The sequence below is a fragment of the Brachyistius frenatus genome, unplaced genomic scaffold (genome assembly GCF_029030835.1).
Source record: "Brachyistius frenatus isolate BFR_SWC_R1_liver_20210118 unplaced genomic scaffold, ASM2903083v1 Contig_3, whole genome shotgun sequence".
In the NCBI taxonomy this organism is placed as follows: domain Eukaryota; kingdom Metazoa; phylum Chordata; class Actinopteri; family Embiotocidae; genus Brachyistius; species Brachyistius frenatus.
In genome coordinates this window covers 4,350,894-4,377,770 of record NW_027210602.1, presented here as the reverse complement: position 1 = coordinate 4,377,770, position 26,877 = coordinate 4,350,894, and the positions used below count along the sequence as shown (strand labels likewise).

Genomic DNA, 26,877 nt, shown 5'->3' with positions numbered 1-26,877 from the left:
AAGATAACAAGAGTAATTTCCCGCTCTTACTGTCACATCTAAGGTGATGTCTGGCTTTTTTTTTTTTTTTTTCATTCTTCTGAGTTTCCAGCTACTGTAGATTGGCAAAGTCCCTGCTCAAAAAGATAGGGCTGAGCTAAGTCTCTGGTGATACATAATTTCATGCAATTAAAGGTTTATACAGCAAAAGCAAAGAGGGAGGGAACATGTGGGTGGAGAGGAGAAGACAGACATCCGAGTGACAATGGGAGTGGGGGGGGAGCACAGTTTGAGAGATGAGGCGAGGAGATGAGGTGACAGAGACGGGTAGCGGATAGACAAGAACAGCATGAGCGAGGCAGAGAACAGAAGACAAGACAGCAAAATATAAAACAAATGCTTGCGGAAAACAAGTTGTTTAAGTTATGCAACCACTGGGACTACTGTTATCTCGTCAGGGTTAAAAATAGGCCAGCTGCCGAAGCAAATCATATTTGAGTACAGTGAACAACAACCAAGCGGAGCAGAATCCATCTGTACCCCAGACAATGAGACGACGCGATGTCCCGGCCAGGCTCAGGTTGACTTCTCTATCTTTAGACTAATTAAACCATCAATTTAGCAAATCAAATTATATAGAATGTTTCATTTAAAATTAAAAGTATTGAAAAAGTTACACAACTAACTTTGACATTAATAAAAAAAACATTGTTTGATAACCGGGTCATTATGTCAGTCATATATTAAGCAAAACTCCAAACATTCTCCAGGTTCAACTGCTTTTCTCTCTTTTAAACTACTGTTTTTAGGCTAATGACTAAAGACAAAATTATGCAAATAATCATTAACATAAATAAAATATAGATAATGGAAATAATTTGATTTTATAAGCGATAACTAGGGACTCCCAAAAAAAGAAGACGCTGTGAATGTAGATATCATCTTATAAATTGAACTCAAACAGTTGCTTGTTTACACATCCAGCTTTACGTAAGCCAATTCTGGATATTGAGCCGATATAACGAGTACATACTCATTTTTCCTTTTAGATAAGATACTCACGCTCATGACATCATCACAATTTGGTCTGAAATAGTTTGTGGTTCTCAACTTTTGTGGTTTTAAATGTCTTATTTATTGTTTTATTTAATTGTGTATTAGTTTCTTTGTGAAACGTGGAAAAGTTCAAATTTAGATTCGTGAACCACAACAAAACGTCCACGTTGATGGAAAAAGCCTTCAGGAGTCATAAATGAAAAACAGAGCAAATCAAAACAATGAGCTGAAAGACACCAAAAATCTCCATAAAGGGAGTTTTAAGATAATTCAGTTGATAATTAATTGTTGATATGCTGTCACTTGATACTGTGCTATTTAAAAATGATCATCTAAGTGCTTAAAAGTCCAAAATACGGCAAGCAAAATAAAAGTCAGTAAGTCTCTATAAGTACATACATTTATTACAGAAGGTATATGTATACTTATAGTACATTTGACCAATTGAATCTCCACATTGATTTAAGAGATGCTATTTAGATACAATATGGTATTTAAAGTCTTTTACCAAGACTATAATAGATGCACATCCACTGGAAAGCCTTTATGTGCTTATCACTGAAAACCGTATTTTGTGTGTGTGGCTATTTTCCAGCCCATCAATAGAGATTAGTGTTTTGCTGTCTGCCACTGATTCTCCTGCTATCTGATCAAGTTAGGCCTGCTGACTGACAGCCACTTTGCCGCACAGCAAAGCCAATTCAGTCAGCTTTTTATTAGGCTCTTCCAGCCTCATTCTCTGGCCGCCTGTCAGCTCCAAAGCGAGGCCATTATACTCCGAGACTGTTCCGCTGAACCTAAACGGGACTTGTCAACCCCCTTTATGCTAAAAACAAGCACATTTGTCTTTGACTGTCTGTCTGTCTATCTAGTCAGGCTCTATTTCACAGCTGTCTTTCTGGTATAACGAAGATTATTACACTTTTGCTCTAATCTTCTCGATCTCATGAAATGCGGAGAGACACGACTTTAAAGACCGACACTGTCTCAAGAGCATTTGGCCGCACAACTGACAAGAGGACTGGCACTTCAATGATGTCTCTCTGACAGGCTCGGAGATAGACATTTAGCAACCACCTTTCAAATCCACACCACAAAAAAAAAAACTGAAAATCACCAGGGGTAATTGCGCACTTCAACAAAAGATTGCTTTGTTTTAGTTAGTTATTTTCTTTCAAAGAAATTAAAATGATTGAAAGGTTCAAACACAATTCAGTAAATTTAAGTCATTATGCAGCCAAGCAGCTGCTAATTGTTTAAGATCATTCTGTTTGTACTGTATCATACATAACCTAATGAAGCATTAGTATTACAACGCCGGTCACTACAGTTGGTTTGGTGATATTCAGCTCAATAACAGCCTTGAATATTTGAACAATATGGACATAAAAGGCAAAAAGAAAGGAAATCTCTTGCTGTAAAATTGTTCTCGGTCATTTGGTCTTTTATGGCGTCACAATTGAGCATTTAAGCTTTCACGGAGGAGTCTTTAGGAGGCAGACGACTCAGCACGCGCTCAAGCCATCAATATTAGAAGCAGTCATCATAATTGATTAACCCACGCAGAGATATGATGGTTTTTTCATGAGATGACAGTACAAATCTGAATTCACATACAGAAGGCTAGTGCGTACGGTGTTAAGACGGGTCAAATGGATTATTAATAATCCCAATTACGACGACATCTGCTGTTTTTCATGTTTTATGTATTTTTTTTAGAATATTGTTTTATATTTCTGCTTCTTTGTGATTATCCAAAGAGGGACAAACTGCAGATTTTGGAGGTTGTAAAAGTATAACAATGAATACATTTCATGTGTATCAGTTTTCCGAGGAAGAAAAAGCCAGTTGCTTTTGAAATTAATATCCAGTAATGTATAAAAAAATATGTAGTTATTTTGGAGAAGTGACTCTGACCTTTTAAATAAAATGAGCAACAACTAGGTGGCAAATGTGGCATTTTTTTTCCTCAGTCTTTTTATGCAGGAGCTTTCTGTAACGGTAAAATCCTGATCGGTGTATTTATAGTGTAAATCTCTTGCAGAACGAAAGAGGATTTTTGTGTGTGTATGCCTTCTGCACATTAATATTCCTGTATTGCTGTACTTGTTTTTCTTAATGATAAGTCACTGAGGCTCCAGGTTAGGAAGACTGAGGAGAGCCAGTGTGTGACATTCTGTATCCACAACCCAACAAGACAAACAGAGGCAAAAATAGACAAAATACAGCTCCATCACACCTTTGGGAGAAATATACAATGTTGTTTACTGTACTACATGCTAGTCTCTTACTGCAGGGTACACAATGTTGAAGGAATTTATAATTCAGACTTGGTGGATGTATTCATCTCGCCTCTTCCCTTTTTGTTTCTCCACCAATTCTAAACTTCCCAGAAGTGACAGCATGCGAGTAGATGTGACAGAGATGTCTTGTAAGCACATGCATTAATTGCTGACGCTGAAACAAAGAATTCAGGTTTGTTTGTTTTTTTTAACTGAGGAAACCATTATTAGGGGCTTTTTCCAACATCCTGTCAACTGCAGGCAGCATGAAGCAGACGATAGTTTGAGTGCACAAACATGATGTCGTCAACTTAAGAGGCATCTACAGTGCGAGCGTATCATTCGAATTTGCACCTAAAAATAGATATGTGAAAATACATTTCGGAGCAGTGTGCCAGCAAAGATTACAGCCTACCGTCATATCTGTTATTACAAATGTAACGTCAGCCAAACACAAAACAACCCCCATTAATAAACAGAAGTCGAATGTGAAGTGGTTGCGTTACCTTAAGTCTACGCTCACTTACCGGTGTCTGCAGACACAATGACCACCAGTTCACTTACGCAGTAGATCAAAATATCTGTTTGTTTGAAAACAGTAACATTTCCTGTAGTTGCTTCACAATAAAAGCATCCTGCTGGTTTACTGAATCGAAAGCTTTTTAGCAGGACTACAAACAACATCTCGAGTCAGTCACAAAAAGATGAATGTCTGTCACTGACTGTGTGCTTGAATAGTAGAACTTTAGTGGCGCTTAAAATGGCACTTACTGATAGCACTTTGTAGTTTGGCTTTCTTGAAGAAATTGTATTTTCTTGATTCTTGTTGTTCTGGGTTTTGTATCCTCATGGTTGAAATGCACTTCTTGTAAGTCGCTTTGGATAAAAGAGTCAGCTAAATGAAATGTAATGTAATGCTCAAAGCTACACCATTGGCTGAAAGTAGTGGCTTCTGTTATAAATTAAAAGCCTTCATTTCAAATTAAAAGCACTCTAACGTTTCATACATCGTCTGGCCATATGCTAGTTTTTGACATGGCTGCTGTTCCAAATTACAAGGCTTTGTGTTTTGCAGGTATAGACCTTAAACACTTGATAAGTGGATTCAATCTTTCAAAAAGTGTTTTCACTGTCTCAGTGTTTAAAGTTAATCAATTAAAGGTAATAAATTGATTGTCAAACACCCAAAATTATCCCTTAAATTAAATGTTTTTTTTGTAGTGGCACTGCCTGTCTCCACAGTGCATATTCAATTTTTATTCCCGTGTTTTTTATTTTCTATTATGTCACCTTGTTTTGCTTCCAACTCCTCCAAACTGAGGGAGGGTCTCTTCTCTTCTGGTGCACTGACTGGAAGAGGCTCCTTGTCAACCATCTCAGCTCCACCGATCACAGCCTCCAGGCTTTTCTCTTCCAGCAACTTCAAGCAAACATAATAGATAATTTAATGTTAAAGGTACTAATAAAAACTATGTTTTCAACAATCAGTCTTTACTCCACAATAAAACACCTAAACCCACAGAATGTACAGTGAAAAGACAAATCTGAACTGGTACCTTGTCCTCATCAGAGTCATCATCCAATCGAACTCTGTTCTTCTCCAATGGCAGCATGTCATTTTCCTTTGCCTTAATGGCAAAACAGATGGGGGCAAACGAGGCTGTAATGGCACAGGGACAGAAGGTTTGTGATTGGGTATAATCAAAAAGGATCGCAAAGAGTGTACTTTCAGAACAGATAGACAAGTCCCTCTCCTCACATCATCTCAGGTTAATTGTGTTTAGTGTGCCAGAGCAAGGTCTGGAGAAGGATGACCAAACAGATAACAGAAAGGTGGATGGACAGGATGGAGAAAACGTAGCAAAATGAACTGAAGAGCAGAACATGAAGTGCAAGAGACTTTACTGAACAAAATACAGAGACATACAGGAACCTGGCAAACAGAGAGGCTGGACAGCAGGCAGAAAAAAAAATGCATTTCCATTTTATGATCAAATATCTCTGCTGTTGTAGATGTGAAAGAGACCGTGTGCTCCATTTCCTGATGAAGTGCCCTTACTATATGATCTTGATCCTTTTTGTGGAGACCCGGATAGTTTATACGGCCTAGTTAAGAGTTTCCCTCGCCTGCTCTTTGATCTGTTGCATCCTGGTCTGTGTGAAGGCATGCGTTGATTTGAATACGTGTGCGTGTTTACGGCTCCTGCCAGCGTCGTGTTACGCAGACTCTTTCATCTTTGCATAGATATTTCCAGTCTGATATCACCAAATGAAATTGCCAGCGTAAATACCAACAGACTCACAGGCGTCTGTGCATAAACGCCGGCATATGACGCATACACACACACACACACACACACACACAAATATAAACATCATATAAACATGTTTACCCGAAGGGTTTGGTTCTCATTTAAGGAAGGAATAAACTTAAGAAAAGAAAGTGCAAGTAGCCATGTGTTCTGTGTGTTTTTTCCTTTACCTTTTGTCAGCTTGGAGTCCTTGTCTGAATCTGACTGAAGCTTATCACAATCATCTCCACTCTACATGAAGCAAAAGAGAAGTAGGAGAAAAAGTAGATCAGCTTCTTAGTGTTTAAAATGTTTCAAAGTTAAACCAGTAATATGTTTTTAGACGTCGCACAATTTCTAAATACCTTCTAAACTTGATTGCATTTTTTGCAATGAATCCACATTGTGGGTAAACCGGTGGAACTTTGACGAGACAGATGGTGCTGAAAATGAGATTTCGCAGCGAACTGAATGCCTTCGTTTTTACCTGATGTACATTTATGGTGAATTGGAAGTGAACTTCAGACAAAACCGAGGAGAGCCGGCTGTCTATCCATTCTCAGTTAGTTTGTCCAAATAAAAAGCATCTAAATGTACCTGCCTCGGTCGTTGAAAGAAACACCTTCCAGTGTTTGTGTAACGTAAATGTTTCGTCAGTGTATAATAGCACTGATGGATGGATGAGATGTTAGACTGACTCACTCCTTTCTGTTGGTTTAAGTATATCGGCTGCATTTAATTACTATAGCTATTCATGGGCAGGGTTCCAGCCACAGTTGACGTCTCCCTGCTGTGAAGGTTTCTGTGGAGGATCCAACAGCAGCTGCGGAAAACCGAAAATTACGGCTCTCACTTCATGTTCTCTTATCTGTTACTTCTATATTTAAATAGTCAGAGGTGGATACTATTAATAAGAGGTGAGCCAATCTGATAAGATGATTTATTTGATTTTACACTGAACTAATGTCACTCGCCCAGTCACCATAGAAAATAATTTCCAGTCGATGTAAATGAAATAAGCAGCAGTAAAAAGCCTGTAATTTAACAATGCATTCATTTTTTTTTTATGAATTAGTCTATAATCAGAAGCAAATTTGCCTAAGTTTTTCTCATCACAATGCACCCTTCAGTAAGGTAAACTGCAGTAAAAATGGTCTTTTTGTGAACATTCACTTACATTGTTTTCTAATATTCCACTGTATGGTCTGTTACTCTTTGAATCAACAAAGTATCCTCACAAAGCCCTTATAGATGGCTTGTGTGTACAGGCCTGATAACCAGAAAGCCTGTGGACTAGCAATACCTGAGGACCGAGTGATCTACGCTGCCATCCCAAATATAAACTACTGATGGAATGAGATGGAAAAGTGGTGATGAAGCCAATGCCACAGGAGGGAAAAACCTCATGAGAACCATTTTATCACGTTTGAAGAGCGCTTCAAAGGCAACCTCCTACTATTCAGCTGTAATTGAACAGTGCTTTCAACAGTCAGAGCACTTTACCAGGACCCCGGAGAATATAACTCCTAAAAAAAAAAAAAAAAAACTCTAAAATCAAAGCTTACAGGAGAAGAAGCAGCACAAAACACTCTAAACCAGTCTAGAAGACCTCAGTTGAAAAATGCACGATTTTGATTGTTCTCACTTGCACCTTTAGCTTCGATTTTACAATCCTTAGATACATGAACTCCCACACATCCTTCCTTTGCACGTAGGAAATCATGAGCTTCGTAAACTGAAAACTTGATTCCACAGGGACGGAAAATGATTGCAGCAAACAAAAAAAAGACAAAAGTTTGTCCAGCTCCACATTTTGGATACTTTCACACAGCCTGCATTTGACTGATTCCCAAATGAATTAGACTGTTGTGCCAAGCATTTCTGCTTTGATTCACTTCCCCGATTTGCTAAAAAATTACTTTGACCCCGACTTGCACTGAATTGTCAGCTCAATTGAAAAGTAGATTAAAAAATGGGTATTGTCATTGTTTATAAAAAAAAATAAGAACTGTCACATTACAGTAATATGTCCAGCCAAACGCTGAACATTGTACTTGATGTGTGAAATTGACTTTATCACGGATAATCTGACAGCTGAGTGGATGGAAACGGCTGTGCTGTATATCCTACATAAGCGTGCAGTGGCTGTGCCCAGATTCAATTGTGAACATGACAGCTTGTCTCCTTCTATACAATTTTCATGATTTGACTTCACATTAGTTAATTATTTATTTTTGAAAACACACTCTTTTCTGATGTTTCCAGTCACATTTTAGCCAGCAACACGTTGTCAAAGTAACACAGGAGCTACTAAATGCCAGCAAAATAAAAGGCATGTTGAGTTGTTGTTTTTTAAATGATGAGGTGTTTCCAGAAGAGGCACAGCACTTCAGTATTATATTCGATGCCAGAGCAGTATGAAAGCATAATTTTAATTAAAAGTTAACACCTTTAACTTTTAATTAAAATGGTACTTTCATACTGTGTGCCTGAAAATTTGCCATTAAACCTAGTATATCAATATCACAAAACCTGTGGCTTCCTATACACATTATGAGCAGAACTCTTCAAACAGGAAGGTGATAAGTCTTTTGATAATTTGGGCTATTTACAAAATACTTCTTTTTAGATAAGAATTTGTTTTGTCCACTTCAAAATTCAGCATTCTGTAAAATTTTTTGATACTTATAAATAGTTCAAGATAACAGCTGCTGATTTTAGCAGCTTTTCTTACGTCTTCATTAACTATGACATAATAACTAATGGCACTAACAGAGGATCGATATCTGCATCTTATTAGCCACAGCACAAATCCCTCACACGAGGCAGGTTTCTTGATAGAAAAGACGAGCAGCTGTTTGTTGGAGCAGGCTGAACGGCGTCATAATGGGCCACACTTCAGACAAGCTAATAGATTTGATTTGTCAGATGACAAATTGTTACAAAACTCAATAATTTCCTGTTTTTTTTTCTTTCTGACACAAAGCCAACTTAAAAACCCTTGAATGCATGCACACTTGATGTTCATATGTATAAGCTATCCATCCATCCGACTTACACACAGATGAGGGAAACCTGAAATACCCTCAAACTAAAGGCCCACAGCAAAGCATACTATTGTAGCAAACCAATCAATTTGTTTCAAGAATATAATTTTTTTTTACTTTTTTTTTTAGAACTGCGATTTTCTGCTTCGTTTCAAGATAGACTCAAAATAATCAAAACCTTGAAATAACTGACATGACTGGGAACAGGAGGAATTGACTTGTGAGCCTTAAAAAGGTAGAAAATGAGACTGGATGATGGGTTTAGCTTGTGAATTCTTCCATTTCCCAGTAAAAAGGTTGAATTTGACTTTTGACAATACTGTTGACAATTAATCTCTTCATTGAAATTGTTATTCTCCTCTATCATTTTGACATTTTGGATCAGGATGTCTCTAATTTTAGCATGGCAGGCCCAAGCGTATCGGCAACCATATCCAGCTAATTTCAAGGTTGACTGTAGGTGCAGTGAATGATTAGACAACTTTTGTCATTCTATATTTTGGCTGTCAAGGCAGTTGAACGGCAAGGATAGAGGAGAGCTGATTCAATTAAATCTCAGAAAAATCTGGATGAAAATGTCAAGCAGGAAGTCAAGAAAGGGAAGCTGAAAAGAAGCTGGGCTTTGGAACAGGTTAAGGGTCTAAAGCAGACCTCAAAATCCACCATTAAACATTGAATATCTGCAGCTAGATCCTAAACATGCTGCCTGTGCAAGTCAGCCTAACAATGTAAGAGAACTTGAAGTGATTGGCAAAGAAGAGCAGGTAAAACAGCTCTTAACTGACTGTCTAAAATAATTAGGATAAGTTTTAATTTTTAATATTTAAATGGGAATCTTAAAGACTACATGTGTAATGTTGTGTCATGTCCTCACCCCAGCACACAAATTATTGCTGATTTTCTACATGCTTGGAGGTTCTGACAAATGTTCCATCCCACTGTGCATGCAGAGGATCATTTGCTATCATTTCATATCATCAGCTCTGCAATTTTAGTACTTCGGATTGAAGTGGAAAAAAAAATGAAGTTTATTTTTGCTTGACTGACACTGACCTTTCTTTTTGAAAATGTTCTTCACTGAATTTGGAAAAACTACTCTTCCTTTCTGTGTCCATGACAGCAATGCTACTCAGGAGTCATATAAGCCACAGCTTTATTGAGCTATTCAGGGCTTTATATGGTAATTTCAATCATTAATGAATCTGTAGCAGCTGTGATTCAAGTGATAAAAGGGTGACAGTAGAGTAATTATTAACCATTGCAATTTATTATGTTCATTACATCTAAATGTAATGGCTATGTGGTAGGTGTAGTCTCGACTGTATCAAACACATTGTAGTGTCAATGTTAAGTGGTCAAGAAAGGGGAAGAAGATCAGATTCATTGGCACATAAATGCAGACACCAATATATATACTGTAGAGAGCTCATTATACCTCTAGAAAGGTTTTTCCTTCCCTCTGCATGAAGTAATTCTTCTTGAACTCATAATAGGTGTTGTACTGATGCCAAGACTGCAGAAAGTCAAACCTAAAGTGGACAGAGAGAAGAGCACATACTGTTTAGGAAGAGAGGTGAGCGCTCATAAAAGATGAGCCAGAGGATGATGAAGAGGCTCAGCACTATCTGAAGGCAAAGTTACCGATAAGAGTTCCTAAAACCAAGACAAGACTGAAACGACAGATTTATTCCTGGTGAGAACACTTACCGAGGATCATTCTTGGCACGGACGCCCTCCTCGAATTTCAAACCGTTCCTCACGACGTACTCAGCCAGCTTGTCTATGACTGGCTGGATGTCAGGTGGAGGGGGGATGATGGCTGGAGCCACTGGTGTGGAGACTGGAGCTTCGGGTTTTGAGCTGTTTTGAGGGGAAATTCAAGATATTATGAGAGTTAACGTTGAATCTTTTAAAACTGTGTAATCTGTTCACATTTGTATCTAACTACTTTATGTAATAATTCCATATATATATATATATATACATATAAAAATATAAAACATTCGACTGAGGCATCACCTCTTTTTATTTAAATATCAGCATGCTTGATAAAGGTTCTTAAATATAATTAAGAACTATATTAATGAAATCAGAATCATGTTATTAAATCATGCTATTAAATTTCTAATAAAGCAGAATTAATTTTGAGTTTTAAATTATATTAAGGCTATGATATGGAAGTCCATTACATCCTACCTTGTTTCTGGTACACTCGCTGGAGCAGCAGAGCTGGAAACCTGAGTCGGGGCTGAAGCTGCTGATGTGACAATTTCAGCAGGGGTGGGAGTCGTCCCCAAATGAGGCAAAGTCTCAGCAGAAGCAGGGGGCGCCATGACAGCTGAGGGCATGTTGTTATAGTATGAGCTGGCATCTACACCAGGGGGAGGCGGGGCTAAGCAGAACGAGCCATCTGGAAGCATGTAGTAGCCGTAATACATCGCTGCTGCATTTGCTGTGAACAAATGAGGAGGATATCATGACATGAAAAACCTTACAGAAATGATTTAACTGGGACAAACAATTCTGTTACTACAAATGGGGAAAATGGATAATTAAGCAGCACTGTGTTAGCGGTTGGGATGTATAGAAGAATGGATGAATAACGCTGCTTCTGAATGTAGACACAAACTGCATAATACAATGTGATACATTTTCACACCCATGCAGTAAATAATAGCTTTAAGAGGATCATAATTCTGTTTTTATTGAGACTTTATGCCTTCGAGTGTGCTTTTTTTCTCCTTTGTCCATCCCTTGTAGAGTCAAGATAAAAAATGAAAAGTACTGTGAAATAATTGTTTCAATTTTACGTGAAGTGATGGAGCATTTACTAATTCATTTCAGCCTTTTGCATCATGCAGTCTTTTTATTTTAACCTTGGTAAAGAACATCAACAGGTCAGGGAAATGCCACCTGCCACTGGAAATGGAAAGTGTAAAAATGGGCCTGTTAATGCGCCTATAAATAACACAAATGCCACATTTGTGCTCAGTGACTGTGTTGAAATTACATTTTCAAGGCAGGGTAAAGCTGGACAAAGATATAGCCCTTTACGACCACTGCAACTTTTCCAAGAATATTTGTAAGTACCGAGTTGAACCCAACAGCCACGGTTTCTCTCTGCTTGTATAGATATAGGATTTGTTTTCCGTTTACGCTGCGGGGTAGTCTGCAAATATAAACTAAGTTAAAAACATGGGGTAAAAAATTTGAATCAAACTAACGTAAGTGCTACTACAAAATCACGCTCTAAGATTTCCTGTGATTAGGAATACTTTAAACTGTGTCTGGGAGTGGTGGCAAAACAGCTGCAAAACATCACTGTGGTTGTTGAGGTCATACTTGAGGAGTTCTGTGGTACAGAGGGGTTCTTTATATGGCTGTGGTGTGATGGGCCTTTTATTGCTGAAGCTTGCTTTGTGCAGTGGTCGTCAATCTTTGCTTTTATGGTATGTTTATTATGTCTATTGCACCAATTAATTTAATCAGAAGGAAGATCAAAATATAAATCAACACTGTTTTGAAAAAAGGTTGTCTTGCATATCAGTGGGTTTGTACTACAAAGACCATTAATTGAAAAGGGCGAAGAGAAGAGGAGAAGGGCAATACAAGGACAGGGACAAAATAAATGGTCAGTGTCACAGTAGAGACGGTGTGATATTAACACATTAGTCACTGTGCTACTTGACTTTAATAACAAATCCAATTTTTCTCTCGTCAAGAAAATGAAAAGCCAAAGCAGAGGCTCTCATTTACAAACTTGTCATGTGATACATGATGAGGATTTCAGATGTGATCGGATCACGAGATATTTTCAGCCACTGACTTTTATTTGGAAGTTTTTGTTGTTGTTTTTTTTTTTAATTCAGCTGCTCCTATTGCTAGGTCATACTCATGACCATTAAGGTCAGAGGCAATGATTATATTCACTAAACTAACATCATCAGGCCCTGTTTCTGCAGCAGAGATTAACAAACATAAATGAAATGTAATTATTCTGTTTCATTCTATTTATTTAATTTTGATTTATTTTAAAAACGTCCTCTTGGATGACATTTGCTGTATTCTTCATCTATAAGAATGATGAGCTTACAGAATGTGCTTGAATTTAAATCACTACTATTTAAAATAAAAAAAAAAAAAAAATAAAAGAAACCTGAAATTCCCTTTAATTTTCCATGCACAATGGCTATACATTCATACACTTTGTTTTGGTCCCCTGACCAGCATGAGTAGCAAATGTTTTAAACCCCTGTCAAGTCTGAATGACATTTCACAGTCTGACCTGGTTCAGGTCAGTTCCTCTGGTTTTCAGGAGCTCTTGTCTACCCTGGAACATTTCTAAACTTAAAATTACTTCGCCGCAAAGGCACCGAAAATCCCATTACATCAATTATAGACTATGGTCAGCATCAGTATGGATCAGTCGTGTTGAATATGCAGCAATGGCAGAACACTGAGCAGGAGATGGTCCAATAGTAGGAAGTCAAATGTCTGCTTCAGTTCTTTAAGAAAAATGCAGGTCCAACACCTGCACATTAAGACAGGCCGGCTTTGCGTCATTTTCACTAATCAAACCATTGCTGTGCTCAAACCCCTCGGGCAAAGAGAAAAACAGGAGGAAATGTAAAAGTACAGCTGGAAGAGAATAACGTGTGAAGAGCACTAAAGTCAACATGAATGTCAGATGTGTTGTGTGTTTATCTCTAAAAAAAAAAAAACTAAACTCACAGTCAGCAGTGTACGGCGCTGGTGTGCTGGGTGCAACTTCCTCTGGCTTGGCTGCCACTGCTGCCGTGCCATTTCTTTCCTGTTGGGCTTTTCTTACAAGTGCTGCCAGAGGATGATCTGGATCCATTACTTGAAGAGGCTGCAAAGAGCAAGGTCAGTTTGTTAAAAGAATACTCAAGCAATTGAGATCTCACCACATCGGTATTATACGGGACAGAACCATTTTACCCCAATAATACATACATATACATACATATATACATACATATATATAGATATATATATACATACATACATATATATACATTTATACATACATACATACATACATACATACATACATAAATATATACATACATCCATACATACATACAATATAGCCATTGTGCATGGAAAATTAAATATATATAATATATATATATGCACACCACAAATGTTCAAAGCTCCCCGACATCAACAACCCTGAAACCAGAATTTTGCTTGTATTTGAATGCAGTGCAAGATATAAGCATCAATCTGCAAAGAATTGATACAATCAATCGTCTGCACTTTTATAGCTCCTTTTTTACCTTTAAGGTCTCAAAGCACTTTACAATTTTTGCCTCTCATTCACACACACCCTCACACACCAATGGTGGCAGAGCTGCCATGCTATGTGCTCGCCTGCCATCGGGAGCAACTTGGGGCTCAGTGTCTTGCTCAAGGACACTTCAGCATGTGGACAAGAAAAACAAGAGATTGAACCGCCACCCTTAAAGTCAGCGGGCTCTAGCATCTGAGCTATAGCCGCCCCTGTTTACAGTAATCCTCCTCAGTGTAGAATAAGAGATCTACTGAATTTAAGAGTTCTCATAAAACATGAAACATGTCCCTTAGTTGTGACAGCCTCTCTCATTATGTCTCTTTAAAGCGACATGCTTCCATCTGTTCTGCTACGAGACTAATGACTGTCCTGACAAGGCACATGAAAGTGCTAATAAAACCGAAGCTGTAAGAACATGAAGACAGACAGAATATAGATGGGAGATAGTGAAACTTTAAGAGATACATGGTCTTCACAGGACTACGACACAATTCAAAGCAGGGACAGCGTCAGCACCACACTGGCTGAACTACATCTGACTAGCGTTACCTTGATCAGCTCCTCCAGGCGAGAGCTCTTTTTAGGGGCAAAAAGGCTGGGATGGAGGTAGTTGCCATCTCCGTCCTCATCTGAATCATCAGAATTAGATTCTACAACAAAAGAGCAAAAACATGAATTCATGCCAACAGGTAATGTTGTTTAATGTTACTCTGTGCTGTTTGCTGACGCGTTGCAGATTGGTAATATATGCCTTAGCTAAAACACAGGGCACTTCTTTATTCTGCACATGTAATATCTATGGGAGTGCAGAACAGCTGCGGACTCTGTGAATGCTTTCTGAAACTCACCCTGCGGCTGCTCCTTCTTGCCGGCGGAGAGAAGGTTGTACCGACCTTCCTTCATGGCCCGCAGGATGTGCTTGTAATAAGGGTTCAGGTAATGGTCGAAGCGGAGAAAGTCAAACTGTGAGTTGCCGGCCTGCTTGGCTTTCAATACTATCTCAAACTGAGCCCCCTGCTGACACACAAAGTTGGCCGTCCTCTCGATGATGTTGTGGGTCTTGATGGTCGCCGGCTGCAAAAATAGTCAAGAAATGAGGACGAATTATAACAAACTTTTAAACACAAGTTAAAAGTGCAAATTAGAACATATTTATTTTGGAAGTACTTTCAAAGATCAAGCACATATAGTGAAAACTGAGCTTCAAAATGAGTGAACAATAAGATGCAATTTTCACTGTGATCGGCTGATTCATGCCAAGGACACAAGTCTTTGTGTGTCTCAACCACTTTCATGCCAAACACTATTATGCTCATTGTGATGACATTAATTCTGATAATACATATGAGGTGGTAATCCTTGGAAAAAGAAATGGTCCATTATTCATTCATTATTGTTCGCCTTGTGTGCTTTCAATGATTAATCACCGTCATTACCTAGAGAGTACAGAGAAGTGCAGCAATCTCCAAAAGAACACACATATCTCATCAAGATGAACATCATAATAAATACTACCTTTCAAGACACGAGCCAAAAAGACGTCAACGTCCAGCACCAACAAATCATTATTGTGTTTTGAGCTGCCAAGGACTTCCTGACATACAAGGACCCTTCTCGCTTCAATTTAAGAACTTAGCAATTAGGAAGAAAAAGGGTGTGTAATGCTTATTTTTTGTTTATGTAATGTACGCAGGGAGAGCATCTGTCCTCACAGCTATAGCTCAGCAACAATGTTGCTCAAAGAATAGCCATGAAATCTCATTTATGTACAGACAAAAAGACAATATGATGTTCAATTAGATCTGGGACACCTCTGTTTACAATTTAGCAACTTTACCACTGCCAGAACCGGCTCTACTTATTCACTTTTGGTTCCAGGTACTTTTCTGGATTTAGTTTTTTCATTGCACACACACTAAAGGGTCAATCCTGAAACTATCATGATGTCATCCTTGACTCAACACACAAACAACGGAGGATATGGAGGGCGTACTGTTGTTGATTCTCAGTATGTGGCTGTTTGTCGCAACGAATTTTGTTTCCGAAGAAGAAATTGAAAAAAATCATTTTGACGATTCTTTCAGACCAATCAGTGGTATGCAGTTTTTAGTGATACCAAAAACCAGGTACCAGGTACGATCCACAACTTTTCCCAACTGAAACCCTCCCTCCCAAAGAAGGAGTAGAGTCAAGCCAAGCCAGTTCCACCAGTACTAAAGGTGCTTCTGTTGCAACCCATTGCTGGCAGTGTACCAAGGTTAAATACCACTTCAATAATCTTGGTTTAATAAATATATTACCAACAATAAACTGCTTCAGCATCATAAACTGCACTTTACTCATAAATATTTGTTTCTTGGGAACTCTATGGTCAAAAATGGACGAAAACATCGTATTTAGATTCTGTCCTGGGACCTTTGACAAAATAATGTCCATTCTCTCTCAAGATGATGCCTGTCCTTCTCTGCTAAAATTATGTGAAAACGAGGAAATCCAAAAACCTTTCAAAAATGAATAATGACAAATGGAGTTGGCCAAGTCTATCCTTAGGATAGGTATCAGGAACAATCTATGCCTATGAATACAGATTGGGATCGGCTATAATAACAGCGTATTTTCATGTCATAAAATTATTTATTCATTTTGAACCAGGGCCTTGATAACTTTTGCTTGTGTGTGACAAATTTAGGCTACAGCTGTAAACAGTGTATTAGACAGATATTTTCTCAACATTTCGGTAACTAAAACGATCAGCTCAGACTAAATCCTTAATAAAGGAGCAACATCACATGTAAGAAATACACTTCAGTGAAAAGTATTCAGAAAGAATGGTATTCCTTGAAAATTTAGGGAATAGAGACTAATGACATATGCATATAATGTTCTGCAACTATGTTTTGCACTGTATGTATGCACACACAAGAGTGTTTGGGCTGTTTTATACCCAGCATGGAATGTAGTGAATATGCACACAGTCCATTGCAGCATTAAAGCTCATCGTCCTTGTTATGAGTAAGGAACAGGCAGCTGTAGGGAGTCGAGAGAGTTGTGGCTGCAAACACCAGATAGAACAAAGCAACAGCAATTTAAATATTTCAGTCCACCACTGTGTTCTTTGGCCGGTATGTCAGTGTGAAGCATTATCTATATGCACAGATGTTACAAGGGATATGTGCTATTTTGTAGCAGAGGTGCGCTATACAATCTTAAAAGTTAATACTTTCATGAAATAAACCATTCAAAGAGAGGAAAGGAGGACATGTTTTATTTCAAAAGAGCTATTGAATAGACGGTCATTAAATAATAACAGCACACGTTGTGTCAGGATATGGGTGCCTGAATATCAAAGTTTATTTGGGCAAACCTTGTGTATTCCACTATTTTAGATGTTCAGGTATTTCCACAAAAGCTCATATGATAAATCATTGATCACTGAGTCAATCAATCATTTAGGCAATGGAAAGAGTCAAAAACATGTTGAGAAGAGATTAATTATTTATGATCAAGTTTTTTTGTTTGTTTTTTTAAACAGAAAAACTAAAATTCATTAGGTTTCTTATTCTTTTGATAGTAAAATAAATGTTTCAGTGTCTTGGACTGTTGGTCAGAAACACAAACATTTCTTAATAGGCATGTTCATTTAATATATTTTATAGTTAGCTGTGAACAGGTCAGTGTCTTTTCTTGTTGCCAGTCTGCCAGCATTTGCATACCTCAACTATAACGGCAAGAATAAAAATATCAAATGACTAAACCTGGAACACTTATTTCCTGAGGTGATATCTTCCCTGATTCGTTCACGTCACTGCTGCTCTCTGTTCTCGCACAACGGGAGCAGTCTTTGAACTTTTGGATCTGCCCTCCCCCATGCGTACTGTATATACTGTATGAGCACAGAAGGGTATCGACATCAGTAAGGCAGCAGGATAACTGACACTCACCAGTTCCACATCAGGAGGGATAGCGAGACCTGCGGGAGCAACGAATGGTTCTTCACTCTCCTCAGGCTCCGCCTCCTCTGTGGAACACAACGAAAAGAATGGGATTAACTCCTGTTCACCATTTGCAACAAAAACATTTAAATACTCTACTGAATACATATCAAGTTGAGCAGTTAAATTAAGATTAATTCTGAATTCTTAAAACATCTAAAATATGAGTGAAACACATGACCTCCACCATTCTCTAGACTACACAAATATATCACAGTGAAATACCACTCTAGCCTTGAACTTCGTCTTGATAGCAACATGCAGGTCAGGTGGAAATTATATGAATTTCTTTATGTTGTACTATGGGGAGTTTGCAGAGTGATAAAGGAGCCCATTAATGTAATACAAAGCATACCATGGTGAAAAAAAAAAAAAAACTCTGCCTTTCTGCCATGCCCACAGATTTCACTCAGTACTTGGCTTGACGTGTACGACGTGCCATGGGTGCAATTTGAAATCAGCCTCTGGCGGCCTTGCAGTGTGTTCACTCCATCTTATGTCCCAACTCAGCTTTCATTTTCCGAACATACATTATCATGAAAGTAACCGTGATGATGATTTGATTTACACTTTGATTATGTGTCTCCGTATCTGTCAGCCCAAACTCTCTCTCATCGAGGCTACAAATTTGCATCGCGGTGGAGGAGACTTTTTACTTTTTTTTTGTTCATAAATATGCATTTATGATGATTTCAGAAACCTGAAAGCAGATCAAAATGGCCAATGAGACAAGTACACCTTTTTGACTTATTCCCCAAAGGCAAATCCTACAAGCATCGTGAGCTTTAGCGGATGTATTAATACCCCGGACTCAGTTCAACAAATTCCCCAGAGAGACCGAGAGGCATAAAGGCTGCTTTCCTGCCAGGCTACTGGAAGTGCTTCCAGCAATCTCTACATCAAATATTTAAAGTTGCAGAAGTGTGTGTGTATGTGTGTGTGTATAATTGAATGCCTATCCTTTTGAGGACCGACTGGAGTTTTTGGCCTTGAGAGTGAGGACCACGGTGGGAAATTAGCATCAACGGACAAACGTAGGTGAAACATGGAAGCGGTCGGTAGACTTCAAACACAACTTCTTTTTTTTTTACCATCGAGTGGCTGGTGAGTTTGAACATTCATCTTTCAGTGGCCAGTAGATATTCCATTTTTTTTTTTTTTTTTTTAAAAAAGGTAATTTTCCACCCTGGTGAGAAGATTTGTAGAAAGTCACATTGAAAGGTCTGTTGGATTTTTGACTTCATGCTACAATAAGGTTTATCATAGGCGAGAGATATTTTCGCTTTAAACTATGCATTCGTGTGTGCATGATGGCTGCCTCGCGTATCGTGTGTCTGTTTAGAACACTGGTTGTGTGCACCCTCAGAAATGAACACAATCTATATGCAAGATCCAATATACCCACGACCGGTGAGGGCAACGAAGGGGTAGTATGGAGATGTGGCAGGATCAGAGACCTGCAAAGCTAAATGGAAACAAGTCAGAGACAGTTACGTTGGTGCACGGTGGAAAATGTAGGAAATATGAAGTGGGGATAGTGCCGACAGCTTGCTTTGTCCTCCAGTGGTTTCAGAATCAACAAAATAGTGACTACCTTGATTGCCCCCAAGTTATTGTGTATATCAGGAAAATCCAGATGTTTTAATGATATCCTTTTTTTTTTCCTGGTGTACCCTGTAGTGGAGTCCAACAGCAACACGCAGTGGCAAGTATGTGAGCAACAACGTTCATGATGCGAATGGCTGTAAACACGAGCGCATGTTTCAAAAGCAAGTATGCGGTAAGGTATGTGGTTGAGTATCGAGTTGTGATATTAATGGTTGGGGTAAAGGGCGCGAGAGTTCATTTTATCAATGAGTGTCCTCACAAAGACAGATGTGTGTGTGTGAAGTCAGATGTTAATGGAAAACTAAAGTTGACATGTGATGAGCAGTCTAAACATCACACATCCTTCCACTCAGGGCTCAAATATTTGATATAAATACTGGTACTTTCAATGAATACGATGATACTTTTGTGTAATATTGAAGATTTTAACACATTCACTGTGCACTGTGCAGGCAGAAATTAAACATCAGCAACCCTCTCAAGGGTGTTCATCAGCAGATTGTCACTCAGCTTAAAGTAGTTCAAAAAGAAATAAGAAGAGCATGAGAAAGAGCTGCTGTGTTTTTGTTAGTTATCACTCTCCACATCTACAAATACACTTCACAATTATATTCCCACACATTACTGTTGTTTCATGCATATTGATTGTCTACTATATGATCTGTATAATGATTGTATACAAATAACGCATCTTATCTGTACTGCCAGAACCAAAGTCCTTATGTGTGTTGACATACTTTGGCAATAAATCTGATTCTGTGTTCTTCACAAAAAACTACTAAAACTAAGTCAAGCAGCACAAACAATATATCACAGACCAAGATGTGGAACAAAGGTCCCAGATTTTTAATGCAGACCATTCACATGCACATTGCAGTGTGATTATGTTCAATCACCAGAAGTCCAGAACATTAGTGCCACAGTGGAACAAAAAAAATAGACTTTGTTGAATTTACAAAGGGCCATTCTGCATATTTCCATTTCTGTGTCGTGTTAACTCTACTAATAAAAGCTGTGTGTGTGTGTGTGTGTGTGTGTGTGTGTGTGTGTGTGTGTGTGTGTGTGTGTGTGTGTGTGTGTGTGTGTATATATATATATATATACACATACTTATATATATTTGATGAGTTCTTACCATTTTCCCTGTTAAGTTCCTCCTCTTCGGTGGGCTGTGAGGGGTCGTAGTAGTCAGCGCTGTATTTGAAGGCCACTGCATTGTAAGTGCCCTCGTCAGCCAGAGCCTCACTCAGACGCTTGTACTCCTCCTCTGTGGGAGATAAGAAACAGAAAAATGTACTACAGTGATGATCATCTTGATGGATAACTTACATTATTCTTACCAGGCAGATTTGCATTACTTGTAATATTTAGGTAACATCACAAATTGGTACCAAATACTCTATGACAATATTAGGGCCTTTTCAAACCAATAATCTGTTTGCTATGGTCCAAATCTGCGGATGAGTTATTAACCTGTTGTGGGTTCCCTTGGTTCCTTCTCTTTTCACACAGAAATACAAAAAAATCAGCCACAATGCATCATAATAATCCACCGGAGAATGTTCACTCTGCTCACTGGTTAGATGTGCCTGAGGCAAGAGTGAGATGGTAAACCAGAAAAAGGTCCTCCTGCATCTGCCCACATTATCAACAAGGCAACGTACCGGATTCATTCAAACTAGCTGCTAGCCACTGCTGATAAAGCGCTTTGAGACTGTAAAGGTGATAAAGTGCTCTACAAGTGCAGACCATTTACCATTTCACTCATATGCTGTTGTCAGTTTGGGCATAAGACACCATATTTCACTTAAAACTGTGGCCTATTAATTCAATTACAGTCGTTACTTCCATCTTTCAGAAGGGTGCTTTGTCATCAAAGCAGCCAGTTTCATTGTACTGTAAAATGGCGGAGATGCAAGTATCCCCGATGAAATGGCAGCTCTTGAGCTCACTTAAAGCCGGCCCTTTTTGGAGATAGAAAGCTGAATATACCTTTGAAGGGATGTCACTGCTCTGAAGAGTCGTCCTGGGAAATCTGACTTTGCCAAGAATCCGAGATTAAAGTTTGGAGCAAGTTTAACAGTCACCGCTTTATTGTTTGTACAGAAAGGCTTGTTGTTTTATCCTAAGAGGAAGTATGCAGGACACGTGTTACAAGAGAAAATCATCTGGATACTAATTTAAACACTGACCTGACTCATTTTACAGAACATAATTCTGGAAAAGATGATTGAAGTAAATCAGAAATTGTTCTATTTGTGAGTGTTTTTCCTTAATTATTTGATCATCATAAAATTCCCAGTGAACTTTACTGTTTCAATGTACTGATACCAGTGTGCACAATAAACTGTGAAATATCCAGCCTCCATTGTATATCTTTGTCATAAGTGTCTAAAGTGATTAAGACCAATTTGGTCTTTGTGTTTTTTCTGTATATACAATATCTATATCCAGCTACCTATCTTTCTATTTATATATTTAAAAAATAATAATAATATGTCAATAAATTGATATCAGAACTTTTCTACTCCCAAAGACAGGATCAGCCCCAACAATGCAGTGCCGGTCAGGCTCGGTTTCAATGACTTGGCTGTATTTCTGCTGTGCCATGTTGATAGTGTTTGGTTATGGCCTTCAAAATCTATTAATCCTAATGATTGCTGCCTGAATTGATCAGGATTCTATTATAAGCTTTTGCATTTCAAACACTGGTAGTAGAAGTTACAGAGACACACCATGAGGGCAGATAATGACGTTTACTGCCATCTTTTTTAAAAGACATGCATTGTGTTGACAGCACTATGAATTTGCATGATGGGGTGAAAGATGTGAAGGATTCCTGTGTCTACAAATATTCCAATAACATTACTATTCCTCTGCCAGCGAGCCGTTTGCCTTCATTAAATGTGAAAGAGGTTACGTATTCATGCATGACCCACTATAGGCCGATTTACATTAAGGTGTGCCACAAGTGTTTTTTTTCTTTTACTTTTTACATTTCAAATATTGTGAATTTCATAACCAGAGCTCTGACCCACCTTGTCTCGCCTCTTCTTCCAGCAGGTCCGTGTGCATCGCCAGGTATCTCTCTTCATCGCACAGCGCCTCGATCCTGGCCTCTTCCTCTGACAGCTGGTAGGATGTATTCCATGACCCGCTGTCGTACTCTGAGAGGTCATGCAAGTGACCACGGCCATCATATCTGTTGAATGATAAAAAGGATTAGAGAGAAGGAAGCCGACAAAGCTTTTTTTTTGTTGTTTTTCCAAAATACAAAACATGGACCTACTTACCAAGGTAGTGGGACCTAAAACCCACAATTTACAACATCAAACCTGGTCTACCTCTGCAAGTCTGCCATGAGGGAGTACAGATACAAATTACTAGGAGTTCTGACATTTTCTCAAACTACTGAACACACTATACTGACCTAATTAGGTCCTTGGACTTACTTTTTGATCGTCCTTTTAATATACCTTGCAAACTTTCTGTTTTTATTTCCTTCCTGGACAAGTCTTACAAACCAACCACCCTACATTCAAAAATATAAAACAAAGAAACAAAAGACAAACAAAGCAACTCGCCTCTTACCTTACAGGGTTCAATTCCCCCCTGTAACACTCATCATTACTTCTACATCTGCAAAGAAAGTTACATTCACACAAACCCGAGCACATAAATACCTATCCGTAAGAACCCAAATGGACGACATTTTCCAGGGTTCGTCCCTCTACGCCATCTCTCTGTTGCAGTTTCTTCATGAAGGCAATGCTGTGGGTGGCATTCGGGGTTTGGAAGGACCCCTTAGCCTACCTTGCTGGGGAAAAACCGGGTTATGTGATAAAGACACACATACATAGGCTGTACAAACGAAACATAAGTGGGTCACTGCAGCGCAAGGTGATTCAGTAGAATAAATACATAGACACTGTTGAGAGACATTTGTTTTATTTTGTTTCTGCAAGGAGGTGACGACAAAACGCTGCTCCGCCCGCAGAAACATTTTGCAGAAAGGGTGAAAACTTTTGAGGTTCTCCTTAACACCTTGAATCACCTTAACTGCAGTAACTTAAGTCTTGGGTTAGAATTTGCTCTGGCCTTGTGAATATCAACAATGCAGGATAAAATCCCATTTGATATTTTAGGAAAAACTCAGTTTGGAAAAAAAAGGTACGAAGGAATGAAACATCTTCATATTATTCAACTGTAAAGTTCGCCAGGAGTTTTAAGTTTCCAGAGGAAATTCTCCTAACATGTCAAGATGCAAAGCCTTTTTTTTTTTTCCAACGCTAACGCCCTCAAATACAACAGCTCTGACATAAACCACAGCGGTGGAAGAAGTATCCAGGTCCTTTACTTAAGTAAAAGTACACTGTGAAAAGTAAAAAAAAAAAAAAAACTCCACTACAAGTAAAAGCCCCGGGTTCAAAACTATGTAATTATAATCAGGAAAAATGCACTAAAACGATCAAAAATGAAAGTGCAAACGATGAAGTAAATTCACCCCGTCAGCATTTTATCACACATAATGTTTGGTTTGTTTGTTTGTTTGTTTGTTTTTTGGGGATTAATGTCACTGCTGCATTAATAATGTGCAATTTTGGTGCTGGACGTACGTGAAGTCGTGCTTTTTTTTTTTTTTTTGAACACCTTCATGTACAAACCTATACTTCAGCAGGCTGCAGTACTTGAGTAAATGTACTCCGTTACTTCCCCACCACTGCTGAACCACATCCTTCACGGCAGGTTCACCAGGTGTTTGCGCTGTCGAGGGCTGAAAGCTACTGAGGACCGGGAGGCGTTTGCATGTCGGCATGTTATTGTAGCAGCTTCAGATTATCATGTGCCGTCAGTTCAGAACAAGTTAGCAGGCAAAGAAAACAAAACAAAAATGTTTACAACAAGAGGTCGTGAGTTGTTTCCGACAAACTCCGAAGCGGTCCGACAAGGCTAGCGGGGGACAGGAGACATGGTTAGCATAATGTTTCGGTCTACGTTTTGGTTCAACCGACCTATCAATCAGGATGCTCTTGTCCCCCATCCACGGGATGAGGTGTTTTCCGTGTTCGTGGTAAAGAGCCCGCTCGTCGTCTCGGAACAGTTTGCAGGCGTAGCCGAAAACCAAGAGGTCGGCGTATTTGTCGCTGTCGCTCACGTCCTTCTTCTTCTTCGCCGGCTTGTTGCTGTGCTCCTTCTTCGCCGCTCCGCGCCGATACATCTCCCAGGAAATAGTAGGGTTGTTTTTTTGTTGTTTCTTACGAGGTAGGGAAGTAATGACGGGTACTGGGTGTTTTGAAAGTGCTCCAAATGTTACGATAATCCGTGACTTGTTCTCCCAAAACAAAACTCTACACGCTGAGCGCCGCCATGTTGAAAAGAGAGTAAATGCAGCTGCGTATCCGGTCGGCACTTACGACGTTTTCCCCTCTGCGTCATTAAAATGTACTATAATGTGCGATCATTGCACTTTACTTTTTTTTTTATTATTATTATTATTTTTTTTTTAGAGCTATTAACGAACTTTTTCGTCTGAAGAATAACTTGTGTAAGAATCGTATTTTCGCCATTATAGTCGTTTTTTTGATTCGTGTCGAATGTGCTTCAGTTAACGAACCGTTGCATTGTGCTGTCACAGCTGGCAGCACTGAACTAATCAATACTGTGATCAAGAATCCACATATTATAGGGCTAAAGTTTACTTCTCTGCAGTGATTAAAAACAACAACAAAAAAAGTATTGTACAACAGAATAGTAAAAGTTTGAGGTACTTATACTTTAGTATTTCCATTTGATGCAACTTTATACTTCCACGAAACTACATATCAGAGGGAGATATTGTACAGAACTTCTGAGTTTTGTCTTCTTTCCTTTTCCAATAATCATCTGAAGAACCCTCAGACGTATCTGCTGTCCGTGGATATAAAACTGGATATAAAGTAAGCTTACTCTTCAGTATGTATGCTGTTTTGCTTTTACTTATTTTTTTATTTTTTTTTACCCTTTCACCACATATCAGATAGCTACTCATACATCCTCTTTGCTTCATTTGATAAGGTTTTTGCAATACAATTTTTACAAGAAAGCTTGTGGTCAAAGTCAAAACTTGAAGTCATGTGACACCGTAAGTGGGCAAAGAGAGGCTTTTCTATATCTGGGTTGAGAATATATAATGTTTTTTTCTCCAGAGCCTATGAAAAGAATTGAATACAGGAAAAGAGATTGTTTTTCTTCAGTACTCCTGTGTACACAGCATGTAAGCAACACATAGAGGCAAAATGCAAAGGAGACAATAAAATGGGGGAGAAAATACTGATGGTGGCATTGCGCAATGAATATTTGATGTGTTTGTTGTGGGGATCCTGTACACAATAAGAGACACTATGATGCTATTTCTGACTAAAGAGCAGCAGTACTGTTCAATTTGATAGCATCGGGGGATGAGGAAGGTTTAGGTTTACATTTATTTAGATTTTAATAAGCTAAGATCACCATACTGTTAATTTATTACAGAAACCTGCAGGACTTGAAGCAGCTACTGGCCATTGGTTCCTCTTCCTGAATGAAATGTAGCCAAAAATAGTTGTGAATAAACAGCACATTGGAAAAATGTTGTGTGAACCTCCTTCTCAAAATGATTTTTATTCAATTATTCATTATTTTTGACTTTTTCTTTCTTGTTCTTAAAATAATTTGCCGTCGCAAACAGCTCCATTTTTATGGTATCAAACATGTAATCTACACACCCAAGGGAGAGGCGCATGGACGAATATATATATATATATATTTATTATCAATAACATTCACATGTAATGAAAGTGAGAACAGGACAATTGACAGCAACATATATGCATGTAAGACATATTTAAAAAACAAAACAAAAAACAAAACATTTGACGAGTTTTAAAACCTGCCACTGTTGTGGCAATTGTAGTGCTGGCTGGATAGTTTATAGCTTTATATGATGATACGTTCAGGGACATATTACAGACACCTATTAACTGATCACTATTTTAAAACAGGAACATAAAATCTGATATTTGTCTCACTCCCCCCCGTTTTCTCTAAGGGACCTGGATTCGCACTTATACACAAGGTGAACACTAATCAGTGACTTAACTTGTTGTTAAGCTGAAATCATAAAAACTGATTTCTCAACATGCATTCAATTATGATGCAAAATGATGAAGGTCAAAGTTCCCCCAAAAATGGTGAAAATGTTGGACTTTAAATAAGCATGAGCAATCCTCTCAGTCATTTCCGATTATTTAAAATATATTTTTTTCTACTGGTTCCTTCCAATCAAATATA

The 26,877-nt window shown here is 38.5% G+C and overlaps 1 protein-coding gene across 3 annotated transcripts in view; it reads right to left on the bottom strand.

Moving 5' to 3' along the window:
• sfswap (splicing factor SWAP) overlaps window positions 1–24,795 on the bottom strand; it is a 45,097-nt gene extending 20,302 nt beyond the window's left edge. Inside the window, exons 1-14 of one of the 3 annotated variants that reach the window (XM_069704020.1) lie at window positions 24,582–24,624; window positions 23,253–23,386; window positions 22,608–22,771; window positions 20,705–20,836; window positions 17,911–17,987; window positions 14,818–15,043; window positions 14,519–14,619; window positions 13,387–13,525; window positions 10,852–11,107; window positions 10,363–10,515; window positions 10,091–10,184; window positions 5,800–5,860; window positions 4,874–4,977; window positions 4,608–4,737 (exon numbers count right to left, since the gene is read on the bottom strand). In XM_069704020.1, coding sequence (XP_069560121.1) covers window positions 4,608–4,737; window positions 4,874–4,977; window positions 5,800–5,860; window positions 10,091–10,184; window positions 10,363–10,515; window positions 10,852–11,107; window positions 13,387–13,525; window positions 14,519–14,619; window positions 14,818–15,043; window positions 17,911–17,987; window positions 20,705–20,836; window positions 22,608–22,771; window positions 23,253–23,281 — 1,666 coding nt within the window. In that variant the 5' untranslated portion in view covers window positions 23,282–23,386; window positions 24,582–24,624. Of the gene's footprint in view, window positions 1–4,607; window positions 4,738–4,873; window positions 4,978–5,799; window positions 5,861–10,090; window positions 10,185–10,362; window positions 10,516–10,851; window positions 11,108–13,386; window positions 13,526–14,518; window positions 14,620–14,817; window positions 15,044–17,910; window positions 17,988–20,704; window positions 20,837–22,607; window positions 22,772–23,252 lie in introns of all 3 variants that reach the window. The other 2 variants (XM_069704001.1, XM_069704009.1) reach the window with 2 other exon arrangements.
• Between the last annotated feature and the right edge of the window lie 2,082 nt (window positions 24,796–26,877).